At 47.5% G+C, this 21,202-nt stretch overlaps 1 protein-coding gene across 1 annotated transcript in view; it reads right to left on the reverse strand.

Moving 5' to 3' along the window:
- Positions 1-2,407: 2,407 nt before the first annotated feature.
- LOC138520744 (CMRF35-like molecule 1) overlaps positions 2,408-21,202 on the reverse strand; it is a 176,203-nt gene continuing 157,408 nt past the window's right edge. Inside the window, exons 6-7 of the mRNA XM_069633026.1 lie at positions 5,141-5,184; positions 2,408-3,531 (exon numbers count right to left, since the gene is read on the reverse strand). Of these exons, the coding sequence (XP_069489127.1) occupies positions 3,325-3,531; positions 5,141-5,184 (251 nt within the window). The 3' untranslated portion in view covers positions 2,408-3,324. The remainder of the gene's footprint in view (positions 3,532-5,140; positions 5,185-21,202) is intronic.

Below are 21,202 nucleotides of genomic sequence, written 5' to 3' on the forward strand. Positions count from 1 at the left end.
AAGGCAAGTTAACAAACATTAACAAAACTATTTGGCCACTCCCTTCTTTTAGAAATAAAAAATGGAGCTTGAACCAGCCCAGGATATTAAAGTGCAATGGATTATTAGGAGCATAACATTAAAACGTTCCTGGTGTAGTACAGGAATTCATAATAAACCAAGTGAACTCCTTTCACAGAGCACAAGCAGCCCTTGTGTTCACGTGCAGGGTCGGACTGGGACAAGAAATAGGCCCGGTCACCCACCCAAAAAAAGTGGCCCACCCCTCGCCTCAAAAAAGTGGCCCACCCCTCGCCTCAAAAAAGTGGCCCACCCCTCGCCTCACGACCCTTGACCTCTGATGACATCGCCTGAAGTGATGTCATTTGACCCCACCCCAAAGTGACATCCCAGGAAGCGATGAAACACGACCTTTCACCCCTTGCCAAAACAGGAAGTGCCATCAAATAGCATTGTCCCTAAGCACACTAAATCACTGTGAATCCATGCAGGCGTCCAAGGCCAAATTATAACATGTCATGATATAGCACTTACGCTGAAGCTCTTTTTTATAGAACACATATGCACACAATATCACCCAACCTGTGTTGGTACTCAATTATCGACCTAAGAAAGATGAAAAGCTTTTTGAAAAAAAAAGATTATAAATATAAATAATCATTTTGTTCATTTTCTTTCTTCTTCCAAACCGGCCCAGGCATGGCCAGAAACCAGCCCCCACTCCCCCGGGACGATTTCGGCCTGGCCTGGGGCCGAAAGGCCAAGGGGCCAATCCGACCCTGTTCACGTGGCATCGTCTATATGTGGAAAGAGTGAGAAGGCGGCAGGGGAGGAGCTGTGCATTAGGATTTCCTGCTATGACGCGGGTCTCTTTTAGACCAAAAAGGGTCAACGCTTGTTTAATTTCCACTTGGATGGAAAGGGGCTGCTATTTATGCTGAGCATAACTAATATGATCCCAAGTCAAGTATATAAAGATTTCACAATCAATTGAACGACTCTTTCAAATGACAGGAGAGCAAACACGCAAATCTATTTGCGATATTGAAGATGAAGAACACCCTGAGGAAGACTGGTGTGAAGAAATGGCCCAGCGAGCCGAAACATGTTGTGAGCTTTTAGACATGAATTATGAATTATACATGAATTATGTCAAATTTATCACTCAGAAAATTTTTTGAATGGAATGCCAAACTGTTATACATTGATTGTACAAATTAATTACTGTTAGCTAGAGCTGTTAAGCTCAGAATATATGATTGTATGAGGACAAGAGAGAAACGTGAGGGGCTGATGAACTGTACCACTGAGTGAGTAGAAGTTACTAAGATGCTAGAACATGACAAACACTCTAAACACTGTTAACATGTTAGGTGTGATATTTAAACATTTCTTAAATTAAAAGCTTCCTCGTATGAGATTTTAGTGGGTCAGTGACTGAGTTAAAAAAAAAAAAGTGGTTAGAAACAGGACCTGCAAAATGCAGGGAGATCCCTTGACATATACATTCTGGGGCCTAAAAGGCCCCTATAGCGGGCCCGGTGCAAAGTCATGACACCGGGGCGGCCTCTAGCGCAATACCTTGAGGCTTGAAGCGCACGGCAGCAGATCTGTGGTGAGGGCTCTGCAGAAACAGGAAGTGCCCGGCTGCCAGTCCACTTCCTTTGTGAGGCTCCGCCCTGCTCTGTGGCTTGGGTATCTTCTGGAGAAGATGTGTTGAGATGTTCCCCTTTCTCAGAAGACTTCTCCTTTCTCTCCACAGTGGCATTGCCATAGCAACACTTCATCTTACATGCCAGCCACACACCTCCCAAAATAACACTGCAGCTTGTTGGGCTGAATGCTGCCTGAAATGTGCATTTGCGCAACCAGCCTCCATTTCTTTATTTATTTTATATTTTTTATTTTTTACATTTATAAAGCGCACAAAGCAACCATTGGACATCGTGGCACTGTTACATGAAAAGGCTTGCTTAGTTACACATGAATGACAGCCAGTCTGTGGTTCGTGGGTTACAAAGAACCTAATACAAGACAGATAGTGGTACAAAGTATACTTGGGGGTCACATCAATGAATTCCCACTTTAAAGCCAACCACAGGTGGGCTCCGGTACCTGAAGCTAAACGTTTCCCATTATAAAGATGGGACTACACGTCCCAGCATGCAGAGTGCTGCAGGCTAGAAACCAAGATAGGCCAAAGGTGACCTCGTGGCAATGGGACTGCTGGTACCTGTGGCGTGTAGTGCATAGAGCTTGCTACCTGCTTTGTTTCATGGCGCTTATGTGCCAGAGAATACTCAAGCCCACCTACCTGCCACCTACCTTGATAGCATACGCATATTTGAGGGCAGTGTGGCGGCTTCTTTCTTCCATAAAGGCGGCATGGATTTATAGAAACGTAAACTTTTTTTTAAAGTAATTAAAATAATCTTTATTGAACCAGTAAAGCACATTTACAATTATGAAAAACGTAAATACGTGCATTAGAAATAAAGAAAAACAGACGCCAAGTTCTGGTCCAAATGTTTCTTGCCATGGGGTGGGATTGGGGTGCACAGCTCTACCTCTGCTCTCCAACCTTCAGTATTTCCACAGTACATTCCAACAGCACCCCTAAATAGTCTCACCCACTCATCCCACCAAAGCCCCACACCTACCACCCTAGATTGATAAAAGCAATAGTTCTGCTGCTGCTGGCACCCACACTCCCCTGAGGTCCTGAGCCCTGGATCCAGAGGTTTAAGTGCAACAGAAAAGTGGGGGGACTGTGACTCCAGCGGGGAGGCTGGGAGCTGGGGGAACATGTTTGTAAGGAGTGGGAGAAAGCGACCACCCTAGACTGGGTTTCAATGTCCTCTCTTTGGTCAAAATAAATGTCCCCTCAGAAGCCATCTCCATCTTCTACGCCCACAGAGGAGCAGGGAAGAAGTGCTTAAAAAGGCCCCAGACAGCGTTCTATTGCCCCCCCAGCCACCCACCCGCCATTATCCCAAGTGCAAGGATTGGCCCCAAATAAAAGAGGTACTGCAAAATGGAGAGACATGCTTGAACTGCACGATTTGAAAAAGTACTGGAAATGTGGACTGTAAAACAAAGCGTAGTGGAACTCAGTTCCTGCTGGTACCCGGTGACATCTACCTCTGCTAGGATCCCTTGTCCTGCTAAGCATCGTGGAACTCAGTTCCTGCTGGTACCCGGTGACTTCTACCTCTGCTAGGATCCCTTGTCCTGCTAAGCATAGTGGAACTCAGTTCCTGCTGGTACCCGGTGACTTCTACCTCTGCTAGGACTAGGATCCCTTGCCCTGCCCCTTGTGTCCAGCTACCGTGGCTGTAGGTTGATGCTGGCGTACTCCACGCTCTCGGGCGTGTCGTTGGACGCCGCGGGCCTCCTATGAAAGCCCACGTTACTGTACGTGGCGTCCCTTTGATCCCGGCTACCGTGAAGGGTCAGCGTGGCATATTTCACTTCTTGACTGTCCAGTTCCCCGGGTCCAGCTGCGGGGTCCACTTCTGAGCTCCTTGCGTTCTGGAATCGGAAGAGACACTTGTCACATAGCGGCAGAGGGCACTCTGGGAAGAGTGAGCGGTGGTGGCATGAAAGGACTGTGCACCAGAGAAGCCCACCCAAACGCAAACACCTGAGACCACTCCCCACCCTTTTCAAATATGCCCCGAATCTGGAGTTGAGGATGGGGGAACCCTAAAGGAGGCACCCAGATAACCTGGCAGCGTCCTCCTTCCTCCCCCCTGGATAAGGGGGTGGGGTTGGGCGTACGCCTGTGAAAAACAGGGCTGCAGCCTGGGAAGAACGAAAAGGGCGGGAAGCCCCCCAAACTAGGAGAGAAGCCAGCGAAAGGTCAACAAAGGAAGGGGGTGTGCCCAGGGGCATAAGAGCGACTCAGCCCACGGGCAACACCATCATTGCCCCAACAACGCTGAAGGAAGGAGTCCGGGAGCTGGTTTTCCTCCCACCCGCCATACATAAGGATTTCGACAGCAAGGGAAGTGCACGTTCTTTGCCGTTGCAGTCGCAGAACGTGTTTCAGCGGCCAGTGACACTGTACGTACTACAAACGAGCCTCTCGCGATCAGCGCTCCTCTGAGGCCTAGCGGCAAAGGTGCTGGAGGTATCAAAGAGGGCTCGGCTTCCGTTGGCAAAAGCAGCACTCCTCCAGCCAAGGATCACCTGCAAGAGCAGGCGGGGCGCAGACAATAATGGTTGGGGGAGCTTTGGCCTAGAGTGGACTTGGTTGGAAAATGGGGGAAGCAATGTTTTTGAGATGGAGCAGTCGGCTGGTCACCGCACCTGGAGAACAATTTCACAAAGTTTGGTTTTGCAGTGATGACAAAAATGTAGTGTTTAGCAATGCTGCGATAATAAACCTGCAGCGATTTATGCCAACAAACGAAAAATGTCTCCATCTGGCCTTTTTCCAAAAGAGGGAGGTAAGGGTAGCGAATGGAAAGAGCAATAACGTTGGTATAGCTAAGGGCAAGTGCCCAGGTTATAGCAGCGGGTGCCGGCATTTTTCAGATCGGATACAGGGTACCTTTTCAGTGTGTGCACGTGGCCTTTACGTGAGGAGGATGTTCTGGTGGCTGCCACTGAACTGTGCCAATCGTGGCAGCTATTTATGCAGATTGTCCCAGGGTGAATAAGCGCTGTGATTGGCACGGTGGGCAGAACCAAGGCTGGGGGGAATGGCTGCACCACGGGAAGGTCCCACCTGGCGTGCACACCTGGATATCCAGACGCGGCCCTTAGTTGCACTCGGCTGCTTCCTATTATCAGACACTGCCCCCAGCACCAACTTACCTTCTCCCTGGTGGGCGGGACCCCCTGAGCTGACCTCCGTGCTCTTCAGACACGGGCATGCCCCTGTACCCTGGATCCCGGGACGGTGGCCCTCTGCGCCCATCTTCTTTCACCTTTCTAATGGCGTCCATATTGGACCCCCGTCCTCTTGGGCCGTGCTCTGTTGTTTCCCCTATAGGTTTGTGCTTCATATAACCCAACCCATACACCAGTAGATGCCAGCTCTGGAGCCCACCACCCCCAGAAACCTTCACCCCTGCTCCTGCACCCAGTAATTCTGCCCCTCTTGCTGCCTCTGATTCATTCATGATCGTTTTACCGTTGAGGCGACTGGCTCTGGACTCATCCTCTTGTTGCTGCCGCCTGCAAAGAAAGGAAAGCAGAGCACGTTTTAACCACCATCGAAAGGCCACAGCCATGCTCATGAAACCCAGCAATGTGCAGAAGACCACAGCCATGCTCATGAAACCCAGCAATGTGCAGAAGACCACAGCCATTCTCATGAAACCCAGCAATGTGCAGGAGACCGCAGCCATGCTCATGAAACCCAGGAATGTGCAGAAGAGCACAGCCATGCTCATGAAAACCAGCAATGTGCAGAAGACCACAGCCATTCTCATGAAACCCAGCAATGTGCAGGAGACCACAGCCATTCCCACGAAACCCAGCAATGTGAAGAAGACCACAGTCATTCCCATGTAAACCAGCAATGTGCAGAAGACCACCACAGCCATTCCCATGAAAGCTAGCAATGTGCAGAAGACCACAGCCATTCTCATGAAACACAGCAATGTGTCGAAGACCACAGCCATCCTCATCAAACCCAGCAATGTGCAGAAGACCACAGCCATAACCCATCAATGTGCAGAAGACCACAGCCATTCCCATGAAACAGAGGAATGTGCAGAAGACCACAGCCATTGTCATGAAACCCATCAATGTGGTGAAGACCACAGCCATTCCCATGAAACAGAGGAATGTGCAGAAGACCACAGCCATTCTCATGAAACCCAGCAATGTGCAGAAGACCACAGACATTCTCATGAAACCCAGCAATGTGCAGAAGACCACAGCCCTTCTCATGAAACCCAGCAATGTGCAGGAGACCGCAGCCATGCTCATGAAACCCAGCAATGTGCAGAAGACCACAGCCCTTCTCATGAAACCCAGCAATGTGCAGAAGACCAGAGCCATTCTCATGAAACCCAGCAATGTGCAGAAGACCAGAGCCATTCCCATGAAAACCAGCAATGTGCAGAAGACCAGAGCCATTCCCATGAAAACCAGCAATGTGCAGAAGATTACAGCCATTCCCATGAAACAGAGGAATGTGCAGAAGACCACAGCCATTCTCATGAAACCCAGCAATCGGCAGAGGACCACAGCCAGAAGACCACAGCCATTCCCATGAAACACAGCAATTGCAGAAAACCACAGCCATAACCCATCAATGTACAGAAGAGCACAGCCAATGTCATGAAACCCATCAATGTGCAGAAGAGCACAGACATTCTCATGAAACCCAGCAATGTGCAGAAGACCACAGCCATTCTCATGAAACCCAGCAATGTGCAGAATATCACAGCCTCAACCAAGCAATGTGCAAAAGACCACGGCCATTCTCATCAAACCCAGCAACGTGCAGACGGCACCAGCCATTCTCATGAAACCCAGCAATGTGCAGAATATCACAGCCTCAACCAAGCAATGTGCAAAAGACCACGGCCATTCTCATCAAACCCAGCAACGTGCAGACGGCACCAGCCATTCTCATGAAACCCAACAATGTGCAGAAGAGCACAGCCATTCCGATGAAACCCAGAAATGTGCAGAAAACCACAGCCATTCCCATGAAACACAGCAATGTGCAGAAGACCACAGTCATTCTCATGAACCCCAGCAATGTGCAGAAGACCACAGCCATTCCCATGAAACACAGCAATGTGCAGAAGACCACAGTCATTCTCATGAAACCCAGCAATGTGCAGAAGACCACAGCCATTCTCATGAAGCCCAGCAATGTGCAGAAGACCACAGCCATTCTCATGAAACCCAGAAATGTGCAGAAGACCAGAGCCATTCTCATGAAACCCAGCAATGTGCAGAAGACCACAGCCATTCTCATGAAACACAGCAATGTGCAGAAGACCACAGTCATTCTCATGAAACCCAGCAATGTGCAGAAGACCACAGCCATTCCCATGAAACACAGCAATGTGCAGAAGACCACAGTCATTCTCATGAAACCCAGCAATGTGCAGAAGACCACAGCCATTCTCATGAAGCCCAGCAATGTGCAGAAGACCACTGCCTCAACCAAGCAATGTTCAAAAGACCACAGCCATTCTCATCAAACCCAGCAACGTGCAGACGGCACCAGCCATTCTCATGAAACCCAACAATGTGCAGAAGAGCACAGCCATTCCGATGAAACCCAGAAATGTGCAGAAGACCAGAGCCATTCTCATGAAGCCCAGCAACGTGCAGAAGACCACTGCCTCAACCAAGCAATGTGCAGAAGACCACAGCCATTCCCATGAAACACAGCAATGTGCAGAAGACCACAGTCATTCCCATCAAACCCAGCAACGTGCAGACGGCACCAGCCATTCTCATGAAACCCAACAATGTGCAGAAGACCACAGCCATTCCAATGAAACCCAGAAATGTGCAGAAGACCAGAGCCATTCCCAAGAAAACCAGCAATGTGCAGAAGACCAGAGCCATTCTCATGAAACCCAGCAATGTGCAGAATATCACAGCCTCAACCAAGCAATGTGCAGAAGACCACGGCCATTCTCATCAAACCCAGCAACGTGCAGACGGCAACAGCCATTCTCATGAAACCCAGCAATGTGCAGAAGACCACAGACATTCTCATGAAACCCAGCAATGTGCAGAAGACCACAGCCATTCTCATGAAACCCAGCAATGTGCAGAAGATCACAGCCATTCTCATCAAACCCAGCAATGTGCAGATGACCACAGCCATTCTCATCAAACCCAGCAACGTGCAGAAGACCACAGCCATAACCCATCAATGTGCAGAAGACCACAGCCATCCTCATGAAACCCAGAAATGTGCAGAAGACCACAGACATTCTCATGAAACCCAGCAACGTGCAGAAGACCACAGCCATTCTCATGAAACCCAGCAATGTGCAGAAGACCACAGCCATACTCATGAAACCCAGCAATGTGCAGAAGACCACAGCCATTCTCATAAAACCCAGCAACGTGCAGAAGACCACAGCCATCCACATGAAACCCAGCAATGTGCAGAAGACCACAGCCATCCTCATGAAACCCAGCAATGTGCAGAAGACCACAGCCATTCTCATAAAACCCAGCAATGTGCAGAAGACCACAGCCATCCTCATGAAACCCAGAAATGTGCAGAAGACCACAGCCATTCTCATGAAACCCAGCAATGTGCAGAAGACCACAGCCATTCCCATGAAACACAGCAATGTGCAGAAGACCACAGCCATCCTCATGAAACCCAGCAATGTGCAGAAGACCACAGCCATTCTCATGAAACCCAGCAATGTGCAGAAGACCACAGCCATTCCCATGAAACACAGCAATGTGCAGAAGACCACAGTCATTCTCATGAAGCCCAGCAATGTGCAGAAGACCACTGCCTCAACCAAGCAATGTGCAAAAGACCACGGCCATTCTCATCAAACCCAGCAACGTGCAGACGGCACCAGCCATTCTCATGAAACCCAACAATGTGCAGAAGAGCACAGCCATTCCGATGAAACCCAGAAATGTGCAGAAGACCAGAGCCATTCTCATGAAACCCAACAATGTGCAGAAGACCACAGCCATTCCCATGAAACCCAGCAATGTGCAGAAGATCACAGCCATTCTCATGAAACCCAGCAATGTGCAGAAGATCACAGCCATTCCCATGAAACACAGCAATGTGCAGAAGACCACAGCCATCCTCATGAAACCCAGCAATGTGCAGAAGACCACAGCCATAACCCATCAATGTGCAGAAGACCACAGCCATCCTCATGAAACCCAGAAATGTGCAGAAGACCACAGACATTCTCATGAAACCCAGCAACGTGCAGAAGACCACAGCCATTCTCATGAAACCCAGCAATGTGCAGAAGACCACAGCCATTCTCATAAAACCCAGCAATGTGCAGAAGACCACAGCCATCCTCATGAAACCCAGAAATGTGCAGAAGACCACAGCCATTCTCATAAAACCCAGAAACGTGCAGAAGACCACAGCCATCCTCATGAAACCCAGCAATGTGCAGAAGACCACAGCCATCCTCATGAAACCCAGCAATGTGCAGAAGACCACAGCCATTCTCATAAAACCCAGCAATGTGCAGAAGACCACAGCCATCCTCATGAAACCCAGAAATGTGCAGAAGACCACAGCCATTCTCATGAAACCCAGCAATGTGCAGAAGACCACAGCCATTCCCATGAAACACAGCAATGTGCAGAAGCCCACAGCCATCCTCATGAAACCCAGCAATGTGCAGAAGACCACAGCCATTCTCATGAAACCCAGCAATGTACAGAAGACCACAGCCATTCCCATGAAACACAGCAATGTGCAGAAGACCACAGTCATTCTCATGAAGCCCAGCAATGTGCAGAAGACCACTGCCTCAACCAAGCAATGTGCAAAAGACCACGGCCATTCTCATCAAACCCAGCAACGTGCAGACGGCACCAGCCATTCTCATGAAACCCAACAATGTGTAGAAGAGCACAGCCATTCCGATGAAACCCAGAAATGTGCAGAAGACCAGAGCCATTCTCATGAAACCCAACAATGTGCAGAAGACCACAGCCATTCCCATGAAACCCAGCAATGTGCAGAAGATCACAGCCATTCTCATGAAACCCAGCAATGTGCAGAAGATCACAGCCATTCCCATGAAACACAGCAATGTGCAGAAGACCACAGCCATCCTCATGAAACCCAGCAATGTGCAGAAGACCACAGCCATAACCCATCAATGTGCAGAAGACCACAGCCATCCTCATGAAACCCAGAAATGTGCAGAAGACCACAGACATTCTCATGAAACCCAGCAACGTGCAGAAGACCACAGCCATTCTCATGAAACCCAGCAATGTGCAGAAGACCACAGCCATTCTCATGAAACCCAGCAATGTGCAGAAGACCACAGCCATTCTCATGAAACCCAGCAATGTGCAGAAGACCACAGCCATTCCCATGAAACACAGCAATGTGCAGAAGACCACAGTCATTCCCATGAAACACAGCAATGTGCAGAAGACCACAGTCATTCTCATGAAACCCAGCAATGTGCAGAAGACCACAGTCATTCTCATAAAACCCAGCAACGTGCAGAAGACCACAGCCATCCTCATGAAACCCAGCAATGTGCAGAAGACCACAGCCATTCTCATAAAACCCAGCAATGTGCAGAAGACCACAGCCATCCTCATGAAACCCAGAAATGTGCAGAAGACCACAGCCATTCTCATGAAACCCAGCAATGTGCAGAAGACCACAGCCATTCCCATGAAACACAGCAATGTGCAGAAGACCACAGCCATCCTCATGAAACCCAGCAATGTGCAGAAGACCACAGCCATTCTCATGAAACCCAGCAATGTGCAGAAGACCACAGCCATTCCCATGAAACACAGCAATGTGCAGAAGATCACAGCCATTCCCATGAAACACAGCAATGTGCAGAAGACCACAGCCATCCTCATGAAACCCAGCAATGTGCAGAAGACCACAGTCATTCTCATGAAGCCCAGCAATGTGCAGAAGACCACTGCCTCAACCAAGCAATGTGCAAAAGACCACGGCCATTCTCATCAAACCCAGCAACGTGCAGACGGCACCAGCCATTCTCATGAAACCCAACAATGTGCAGAAGAGCACAGCCATTCCGATGAAACCCAGAAATGTGCAGAAGACCAGAGCCATTCTCATGAAACCCAACAATGTGCAGAAGACCACAGCCATTCCCATGAAACCCAGCAATGTGCAGAAGATCACAGCCATTCTCATGAAACCCAGCAATGTGCAGAAGATCACAGCCATTCCCATGAAACACAGCAATGTGCAGAAGACCACAGCCATCCTCATGAAACCCAGCAATGTGCAGAAGACCACAGCCATAACCCATCAATGTGCAGAAGACCACAGCCATCCTCATGAAACCCAGAAATGTGCAGAAGACCACAGACATTCTCATGAAACCCAGCAACGTGCAGAAGACCACAGCCATTCTCATGAAACCCAGCAATGTGCAGAAGACCACAGCCATTCTCATGAAACCCAGCAATGTGCAGAAGACCACAGCCATTCTCATGAAACCCAGCAATGTGCAGAAGACCACAGTCATTCTCATGAAACACAGCAATGTGCAGAAGACCACAGTCATTCTCATGAAACCCAGCAATGTGCAGAAGACCACAGCCATTCTCATGAAACCCAGCAATGTGCAGAAGACCACAGCCATTCTCATGAAGCCCAGCAATGTGCAGAAGAGCACAGCCATTCTCATCAAACCCAGCAACGTGCAGACGGCACCAGCCATTCTCATGAAACCCAACAATGTGCAGAAGAGCACAGCCATTCCGATGAAACCCAGAAATGTGCAGAAAACCACAGCCATTCCCATGAAACACAGCAATGTGCAGAAGACCACAGTCATTCTCATGAAACCCAGCAATGTGCAGAAGACCACAGCCATTCCCATGAAACACAGCAATGTGCAGAAGACCACAGTCATTCTCATGAAACCCAGCAATGTGCAGAAGACCACAGCCATTCTCATGAAGCCCAGCAATGTGCAGAAGACCACAGCCATTCTCATGAAGCCCAGCAATGTGCAGAAAACCACAGCCATTCCCATGAAACACAGCAATGTGCAGAAGACCACAGTCATTCTCATGAAACCCAGCAATGTGCAGAAGACCACAGCCATTCCCATGAAACACAGCAATGTGCAGAAGACCACAGTCATTCTCATGAAACCCAGCAATGTGCAGAAGACCACAGCCATTCTCATGAAACCCAGCAATGTGCAGAAGACCACAGCCATTCTCATGAAGCCCAGCAATGTGCAGAAAACCACAGCCATTCCCATGAAACACAGCAATGTGCAGAAGACCACAGTCATTCTCATGAAACCCAGCAATGTGCAGAAGACCACAGCCATTCCCATGAAACACAGCAATGTGCAGAAGACCACAGCCATTCTCATGAAGCCCAGCAATGTGCAGAAGACCACTGCCTCAACCAAGCAATGTTCAAAAGACCACAGCCATTCTCATCAAACCCAGCAACGTGCAGACGGCACCAGCCATTCTCATGAAACCCAACAATGTGCAGAAGAGCACAGCCATTCCGATGAAACCCAGAAATGTGCAGAAGACCAGAGCCATTCTCATGAAGCCCAGCAACGTGCAGAAGACCACTGCCTCAACCAAGCAATGTGCAGAAGACCACAGCCATTCCCATGAAACACAGCAATGTGCAGAAGACCACAGTCATTCCCATCAAACCCAGCAATGTGCAGACGGCACCAGCCATTCTCATGAAACCCAACAATGTGCAGAAGACCACAGCCATTCCAATGAAACCCAGAAATGTGCAGAAGACCAGAGCCATTCCCAAGAAAACCAGCAATGTGCAGAAGACCAGAGCCATTCTCATGAAACCCAGCAATGTGCAGAATATCACAGCCTCAACCAAGCAATGTGCAGAAGACCACGGCCATTCTCATCAAACCCAGCAACGTGCAGACGGCAACAGCCATTCTTATGAAACCCAACAATGTGCAGAAGACCACAGCCATTCCGATGAAACCCAGAAATGTGCAGAAGACCACAGCCATTCTCATGAAACCCAGCAATGTGCAGAAGACCACAGACATTCTCATGAAACCCAGCAATGTGCAGAAGACCACAGCCATTCTCATGAAACCCAGCAATGTGCAGAAGATCACAGCCATTCTCATCAAACCCAGCAATGTGCAGATGACCACAGCCATTCTCATCAAACCCAGCAACGTGCAGAAGACCACAGCCATAACCCATCAATGTGCAGAAGACCACAGCCATCCTCATGAAACCCAGAAATGTGCAGAAGACCACAGACATTCTCATGAAACCCAGCAACGTGCAGAAGACCACAGCCATTCTCATGAAACCCAGCAATGTGCAGAAGACCACAGCCATTCTCATAAAACCCAGCAACGTGCAGAAGACCACAGCCATCCTCATGAAACCCAGCAATGTGCAGAAGACCACAGCCATCCTCATGAAACCCAGCAATGTGCAGAAGACCACAGCCATTCTCATAAAACACAGCAATGTGCAGAAGACCACAGCCATCCTCATGAAACCCAGCAATGTGCAGAAGACCACAGCCATTCTCATGAAACCCAGCAATGTGCAGAAGACCACAGCCATTCCCATGAAACACAGCAATGTGCAGAAGACCACAGTCATTCTCATGAAGCCCAGCAATGTGCAGAAGACCACTGCCTCAACCAAGCAATGTGCAAAAGACCACGGCCATTCTCATCAAACCCAGCAACGTGCAGACGGCACCAGCCATTCTCATGAAACCCAACAATGTGCAGAAAAGCACAGCCATTCCGATGAAACCCAGAAATGTGCAGAAGACCAGAGCCATTCTCATGAAACCCAACAATGTGCAGAAGACCACAGCCATTCCCATGAAACCCAGCAATGTGCAGAAGATCACAGCCATTCTCATGAAACCCAGCAATGTGCAGAAGATCACAGCCATTCCCATGAAACACAGCAATGTGCAGAAGACCACAGCCATCCTCATGAAACCCAGCAATGTGCAGAAGACCACAGCCATAACCCATCAATGTGCAGAAGACCACAGCCATCCTCATGAAACCCAGAAATGTGCAGAAGACCACAGACATTCTCATGAAACCCAGCAACGTGCAGAAGACCACAGCCATTCTCATGAAACCCAGCAATGTGCAGAAGACCACAGCCATTCTCATAAAACCCAGCAATGTGCAGAAGACCACAGCCATCCTCATGAAACCCAGAAATGTGCAGAAGACCACAGCCATTCTCATAAAACCCAGCAACGTGCAGAAGACCACAGCCATCCTCATGAAACCCAGCAATGTGCAGAAGACCACAGCCATCCTCATGAAACCCAGCAACGTGCAGAAGACCACAGCCATTCTCATAAAACCCAGCAATGTGCAGAAGACCACAGCCATCCTCATGAAACCCAGAAATGTGCAGAAGACCACAGCCATTCTCATGAAACCCAGCAATGTGCAGAAGACCACAGCCATTCCCATGAAACACAGCAATGTGCAGAAGACCACAGCCATCCTCATGAAACCCAGCAATGTGCAGAAGACCACAGCCATTCTCATGAAACCCAGCAATGTGCAGAAGACCACAGCCATTCCCATGAAACACAGCAATGTGCAGAAGACCACAGTCATTCTCATGAAGCCCAGCAATGTGCAGAAGACCACTGCCTCAACCAAGCAATGTGCAAAAGACCACGGCCATTCTCATCAAACCCAGCAACGTGCAGACGGCACCAGCCATTCTCATGAAACCCAACAATGTGCAGAAGAGCACAGCCATTCCGATGAAACCCAGAAATGTGCAGAAGACCAGAGCCATTCTCATGAAACCCAACAATGTGCAGAAGACCACAGCCATTCCCATGAAACCCAGCAATGTGCAGAAGATCACAGCCATTCTCATGAAACCCAGCAATGTGCAGAAGATCACAGCCATTCCCATGAAACACAGCAATGTGCAGAAGACCACAGCCATCCTCATGAAACCCAGCAATGTGCAGAAGACCACAGCCATAACCCATCAATGTGCAGAAGACCACAGCCATCCTCATGAAACCCAGAAATGTGCAGAAGACCACAGACATTCTCATGAAACCCAGCAATGTGCAGAAGACCACAGCCATTCTCATGAAACCCAGCAATGTGCAGAAAACCACAGCCATTCTGATGAAACCCAGGAATGTGCAGAAGACCACAGACATTCTCATGAAACCCAGAAATGTGCAGAAGACCAGAGCCATTCTCATGAAACCCAGCAATGTGCAGAAGACCACAGCCATCCTCATGAAACCCAGCAATGTGCAGAAAACCACAGCCATTCCCATGAAACACAGCAATGTGCAGAAGACCACAGTCATTCCCATGAAACACAGCAATGTGCAGAAGACCACAGTCATTCTCATGAAACCCAGCAATGTGCAGAAGACCACAGCCATTCTCATGAAGCCCAGCAATGTGCAGAAGACCACAGCCATTCTCATCAAACCCAGCACCGTGCAGACGGCAACAGCCATTCTCATGAAACCCAACAATGTGCAGAAGACCACAGCCATTCCGATGAAACCCAGAAATGTGCAGAAGACCACAGCCATTCTCATGAAACCCAGCAATGTGCAGAAGACCAGAGCCATTCCCATGAAAACCAGCAATGTGCAGAAGACCAGAGCCATTCCCAAGAAAACCAGCAATGTGCAGAATATCACAGCCATAACCCATCAATGTGCAGAAGACCACAGCCATTCCGATGAAACCCAGAAATGTGCAGAAGACCACAGCCATGCTCATGAAACCCAGCAATGTGCAGAAGATTACAGCCATTCCCATGAAACAGAGGAATGTGCAGAAGACCACAGCCATTCCAATGAAACCCAGAAATGTGCAGAAGACCAGAGCCATTCCCATGAAAACCAGCAATGTGCAGAAGACCAGAGCCATTCTCATGAAACCCAGCAATGTGCAGAATATCACAGCCTCAACCAAGCAATGTGCAGAAGACCACGGCCATTCTCATCAAACCCAGCAACGTGCAGACGGCAACAGCCATTCTCATGAAACCCAACAATGTGCAGAAGACCACAGCCATTCCGATGAAACCCAGAAATGTGCAGAAGACCACAGCCATTCTCATGAAACCCAGCAATGTGCAGAAGACCACAGCCATTCTCATGAAACCCAGCAATGTGCAGAAGACCACAGCCATTCTCATGAAACCCAGCAATGTGCAGAAGATCACAGCCATTCTCATCAAACCCAGCAATGTGCAGATGACCACAGCCATTCTCATCAAACCCAGCAACGTGCAGAAGACCACAGCCATAACCCATCAATGTGCAGAAGACCACAGCCATCCTCATGAAACCCAGAAATGTGCAGAAGACCACAGACATTCTCATGAAACCCAGCAACGTGCAGAAGACCACAGCCATTCTCATGAAACCCAGCAATGTGCAGAAGACCACAGCCATCCTCATGAAACCCAGCAATGTGCAGAAGACCACAGCCATTCTCATGAAACCCAGCAATGTGCAGAAGACCACAGCCATCCTCATGAAACCCAGAAATGTGCAGAAGACCACAGCCATTCTCATGAAACCCAGCAATGTGCAGAAGACCACAGACATTCTCATGAAACCCAGCAATGTGCAGAAGACCACAGCCATTCTCATGAAACCCAGCAATGTGCAGAAGATCACAGCCATTCTCATCAAACCCAGCAATGTGCAGATGACCACAGCCATTCTCATCAAACCCAGCAACGTGCAGAAGACCACAGCCATAACCCATCAATGTGCAGAAGAACACAGCCATCCTCATGAAACCCAGAAATGTGCAGAAGACCACAGACATTCTCATGAAACCCAGCAATGTGCAGAAGACCACAGCCTTTCTCATAAAACCCAGCAATGTGCAGAAGACCACAGCCATCCTCATGAAACCCAGCAATGTGCAGAAGACCACGACCATTCTCATCAAACACAGCAACGTGCAGACAGCCACAGCCATTCTCATGAAACCCAGCAATGGGCAGAAGACCACAGCCATTCTCATGAAACCCAGCAATGTGCAGAAGACCACAGCCATTCTCATCAAACCCAGCAACGTGCAGACGGCCACAGCTATTCTCATAAAACCCGGCAATGTGCAGAAGACCACAGCCATGCTCATGAATCCCAGCAATGTGCAGGAGACCACAGCCATGCTCATGAAACCCAGCAATGTGCAGATGACCACAGCCATTCTCATGAAACACAGCAATGTGCAGAAGACCACAGCCATTCTCATCAAACCCAGCAACGTGCAGACGGCCACAGCTATTCTCATAAAACCCGGCAATGTGCAGAAGACCACAGCCATGCTCATGAATCCCAGCAATGTGCAGGAGACCACAGCCATGCTCATGAAACCCAGCAATGTGCAGATGACCACAGCCATTCTCATGAAACACAGTAATGTGCAGATGACCACAGCCATTCTCATGAAACACAGTAATGTGCAGAAGACCACAGCCCTTAGAAGGGCCTTATATGTACAATAATTGTCAGGGCCCTGAAGGTTCTGTAGGAGGGGGCGTGTGCCTCACCGCTCATGCAGAGATCGGGGGGGGGGGGCAATACTTATGATCACGTGGCCGCAGTATAACAAATCTTTGGGTTTAACGTGTTAAGTGTCCAGGGTGTATTAGGGGATGCCTCTCAAAATACAGGGGGGCCCAAGAAATGAAGCAGATGTGGAAACATTTAGGGGGGTGCAATTGTTAATGGGGGATTTGAACCCTAGTCTTGAAGGGATTAAAACAATTGTGCAATCTTTGCCATCTTAAAATGCTTTAGTGTTGTTTATTGCCCAAAAGAGACATGATATGAAAGAGAATTATAATCTTGAGAGGGAGCGTTGCAGCCATTTTCGAAAAGAGTGGGGGTTTTCACCCCAATCGAGTGGCTCATTTATCCTCACATCCAAGTCCTCAGGCTAACCGAATGATTATTTATGCTATATGGTTGCAAACACTTTGATGTTAGGCTTAGTGCTGTGAATGATAAAATGAGAACCATTCCTGCGTACAAGCACACAAGCATTTCATGACAGACATTGTTGCCAATATAAAGATCTGATTTTTATGATCCTAAAATACTATTTGTTTTCATGTAAAACAGGCAATAACTATCATTGGTGCTATTTGTCCAGATCCACTTCTCATAGGAGTATTTCGAAAGAGTACAATAGGACTGTACCAGACTGTTCCTCTTGAAATCATCATTTTCAATCAGAAAATTATTTGTATGGTTATTGTAGGTTTTGATAATGTGTAAAACAAGAGAAACATTCTTATTATAACAACAATACATACTGGAAGTGATCGTTAAAAAGGAAAATTGTATATTTTTTAAAAAGCAGTTCACAATTTTGGTGATTAAATAATGTCTTGCTGAGAATATTTTATTTATTTATTTTATTTTATTGAACATTTGTAAGGCACTTTATACAATGGGAATCATTAAAAAATGAAAAATGTAAGTGAGAGAGCGCTTTACGGTACCTGATGTAATAATGTTTCAATATTCCCAGTGTTCACACACATTACATGAATGTGCACGAGCAGTGATGGTTTCTGATTGATAACAGAACAGCAACCAGCATGGACTGCCAAGGTGAGCAGAAATAGATAGGGCTGGCATATCTAGTGCCCACCAAGAGGCCAGCTTGAAAAGAGCGAGGTGCCGGTGGAAACGGAGGCATATATTAATATTCTCGAGTGCACATTAGACTTTCCTAATGAGGTAGTGGGACTAAGAGAGGTTCAGGGAAGACTGCCAGACCGATGGGGGAATGGAGAACCTCCCTCGCCTCCCACTCTGACAGCCCTAGTAGCTGAGAAAATGGAAAACAAAATCTGGAAAGGAACAGAAGAATTCCGCTTGTGGTAACGGTGGGCGGTGGACGGGGCGCACACAGGAAAGTGGAGTATGAGGAGCCAGAAAGACGAATACTGGAGGGGGGAATTCTTGGGCTGGCGGGCTTGCCTTTTGAATTATTCACTATTGAGTGCCTACAGAAAAGCTGGCTCCGGGAGGTACCGGTACTCGATGGTTATTCGTTCTTTTTGAACCCTGCTTTTAAGGGCCTAAAAGGTAGACCAGCTTCGGGCCTCCTGACGGCTCTAAAGATTGGGTCTAACATGGAAGTGATTGTGGTTACACATCCAAACTCATATATAGAAGCATTGGTGTTACGCGAATGTTGCTTAAACCCAACTTCATATACTTGGTATGTATTATGCAATGTCTACTGGAACCCAAGAGATATCGAAGATGAAGAGTTAATTGAAGGTCTGGCAGAGACTATAAATTTAAGTTGTGAATGCACTCGGGACCCTAATATTATTATCTGTGGAGATTTTAATATACTGGATTTGGGGAAAGATGCAAAACCAAACTACATTGACAAAAGGAGATTATTGTGGGGTGAGGAAGCTACATGCAGGAATCTGCACAGGCCTAATGACTTGGCAGACGGGGACATTCCAGGTGGAGTAACTTGGGAAAGTGGAGGCAAGAAGGCTGTAATAGATTACATCTTTGTAAGTGGGAATTTCCTACCGTTAGTTACAAGATTCAAAGTTGTCTCTACCAAAGCAAGTGACCATAATATCCTCCAAATGTCTTGGGATAAGCAAATAAAGATTGTTGAAAGAACAAGTGCAGTAAACCTTGAAGTGCTGCAAGGCCGCAATGGGTTGAAAATGAATGCACAATGCATAGCCAAGTTACATAAAGGACTATTAGGAGAAAAAATAGAAGGGGGAAGTAAAACAAACTCCTATCATTGACTATCTGTGTTTTTTAACTCAATTTACATCTTCAGTTGGTGCAAACAGGAGGACGGATTCTGCTAGTAAACACACCTGCAACATCTCTGTGGTACATGAAAAATGGGCCCTTGGAGCGGATCTAAAGCGAAAAAAATTAAGTGGAAGGACAAATAAACTAGTACTCTTGAAAAGGTGGCGCCAAAAATATATTAATTGGCTGAAAGCAAAGACATGGAGAATAAAACAGAATGATGCAGAGAACACGCTGTCAAAAATTCGGAATTAGCAAATAAATGAACCAGCACGGGGCAGGAAAGGTGGTTGCCAAAGTGAAATCATTTACTAACCTGGGGATGTTGGTAAATATTAGTGTAAGTCACAGCCCAAGGATAGCTCAATTAAGGATAAACGTCTAGCATACAGGCCGCTACCCTACTTAAAAGGTTTGGGCATTTCTCTTTGAGGCCGACCTTAACTTCTTTATAGGATGAAAGTGGGGGCCATACTTACTTACGGGGCAGTAAGTACTGTGCCTTCCTAGTACAACCCCTAAGCCGGTGATACGGTATGAACTGGGACTTACATCTCTGTATCCGATGGTGGTATGGAAGTCTCTTGCTCTATATCGAAAATGTATAAACCAATTGTTAGTTACATGTTTTTTATTGTTGAAGGATGTTTTAAAAAAACAAACCGAACCGCTTCTAGGGACGTGGAGACTGGCATGCTCTGCTATTCTATCCGACCTAAACGCGCCAGAAAGCACACGTGTCTCCAACCCAGAACCATTGAAAATTAAACGGTGGAGAAAGGATTGGCTGGATACAATTGATCAAAGTTAAAGATTTTAATGTGGAAAGTCAGGTTTATAACACCTTGCCAAGATACTTAAGACTGTTTCCTAGTGGTTTCTACAGGTCAAGATTCCTAAGGTTTCGACTGAACTTGTACCAATCAAGGAGATCTGGACAGTGAGGAAGGGAATACATCTTAATTGCAGGTTCTGTGTGATACGGAGGGAGGTGTGGAAACATGACATCATTTAATATTATTCAGTCCTGGGTTATCAGAAAAACTGACACAGTATATGGGAAAGACTTTTGAAAGATCTAACATTTTTGTGTACAATAATACTGTGTTTTATTGATGATGAATTTTGGAATGTTATGGTTTTATGAATTGTAATATTGTTTTAAGTGGCATTGTGTAACAGGTGAAAGGTTTATAATGAAACCAAACACCTTAATAGAATTTGTTTTTAAAAGTGTATGCAAATTTATCTCATGAATATTAATGAGGGGTATCCTGAAAACCCGACATGGATCCGGCCCTCAAGGCCTGGAGTTGGGCATCACACATGAAGCAATGTTCTACAAAGATGGCTGCTGCTACAGGCGCAGAAAGGACTGCAGCGACTATGATTTGGTAGATTTGGTCTGGGTTAATTTCGGACTGTCACTGCTGGAATGACTGCACAAAACGTCAAGACATGTTTAAATGGATTAAAGACCTGAATGCACCTGTAGTGGGCGCCTTTAAATGGTGTGGGGACTAGAACGAGCAGCCATGAGTGGACTTGTTTTGGGAGATGAAGTGCTAACATGCTGTAGTTATTGAATACGGTTAGTAATGAGCAGACATGTTCCAAAATCAATGTCAGAACACAGGCTGCAGCTGGTTGTGCACGAGCCATCAGCCAAGGGTGCAGCAGTCATTGACCTCGAAT

This window comes from Ambystoma mexicanum, chromosome 13 (assembly GCF_040938575.1).
Source record: "Ambystoma mexicanum isolate Mex_15411 chromosome 13, UKY_AmexF1_1, whole genome shotgun sequence".
Taxonomy (NCBI): Eukaryota; Metazoa; Chordata; class Amphibia; order Caudata; family Ambystomatidae; genus Ambystoma; species Ambystoma mexicanum.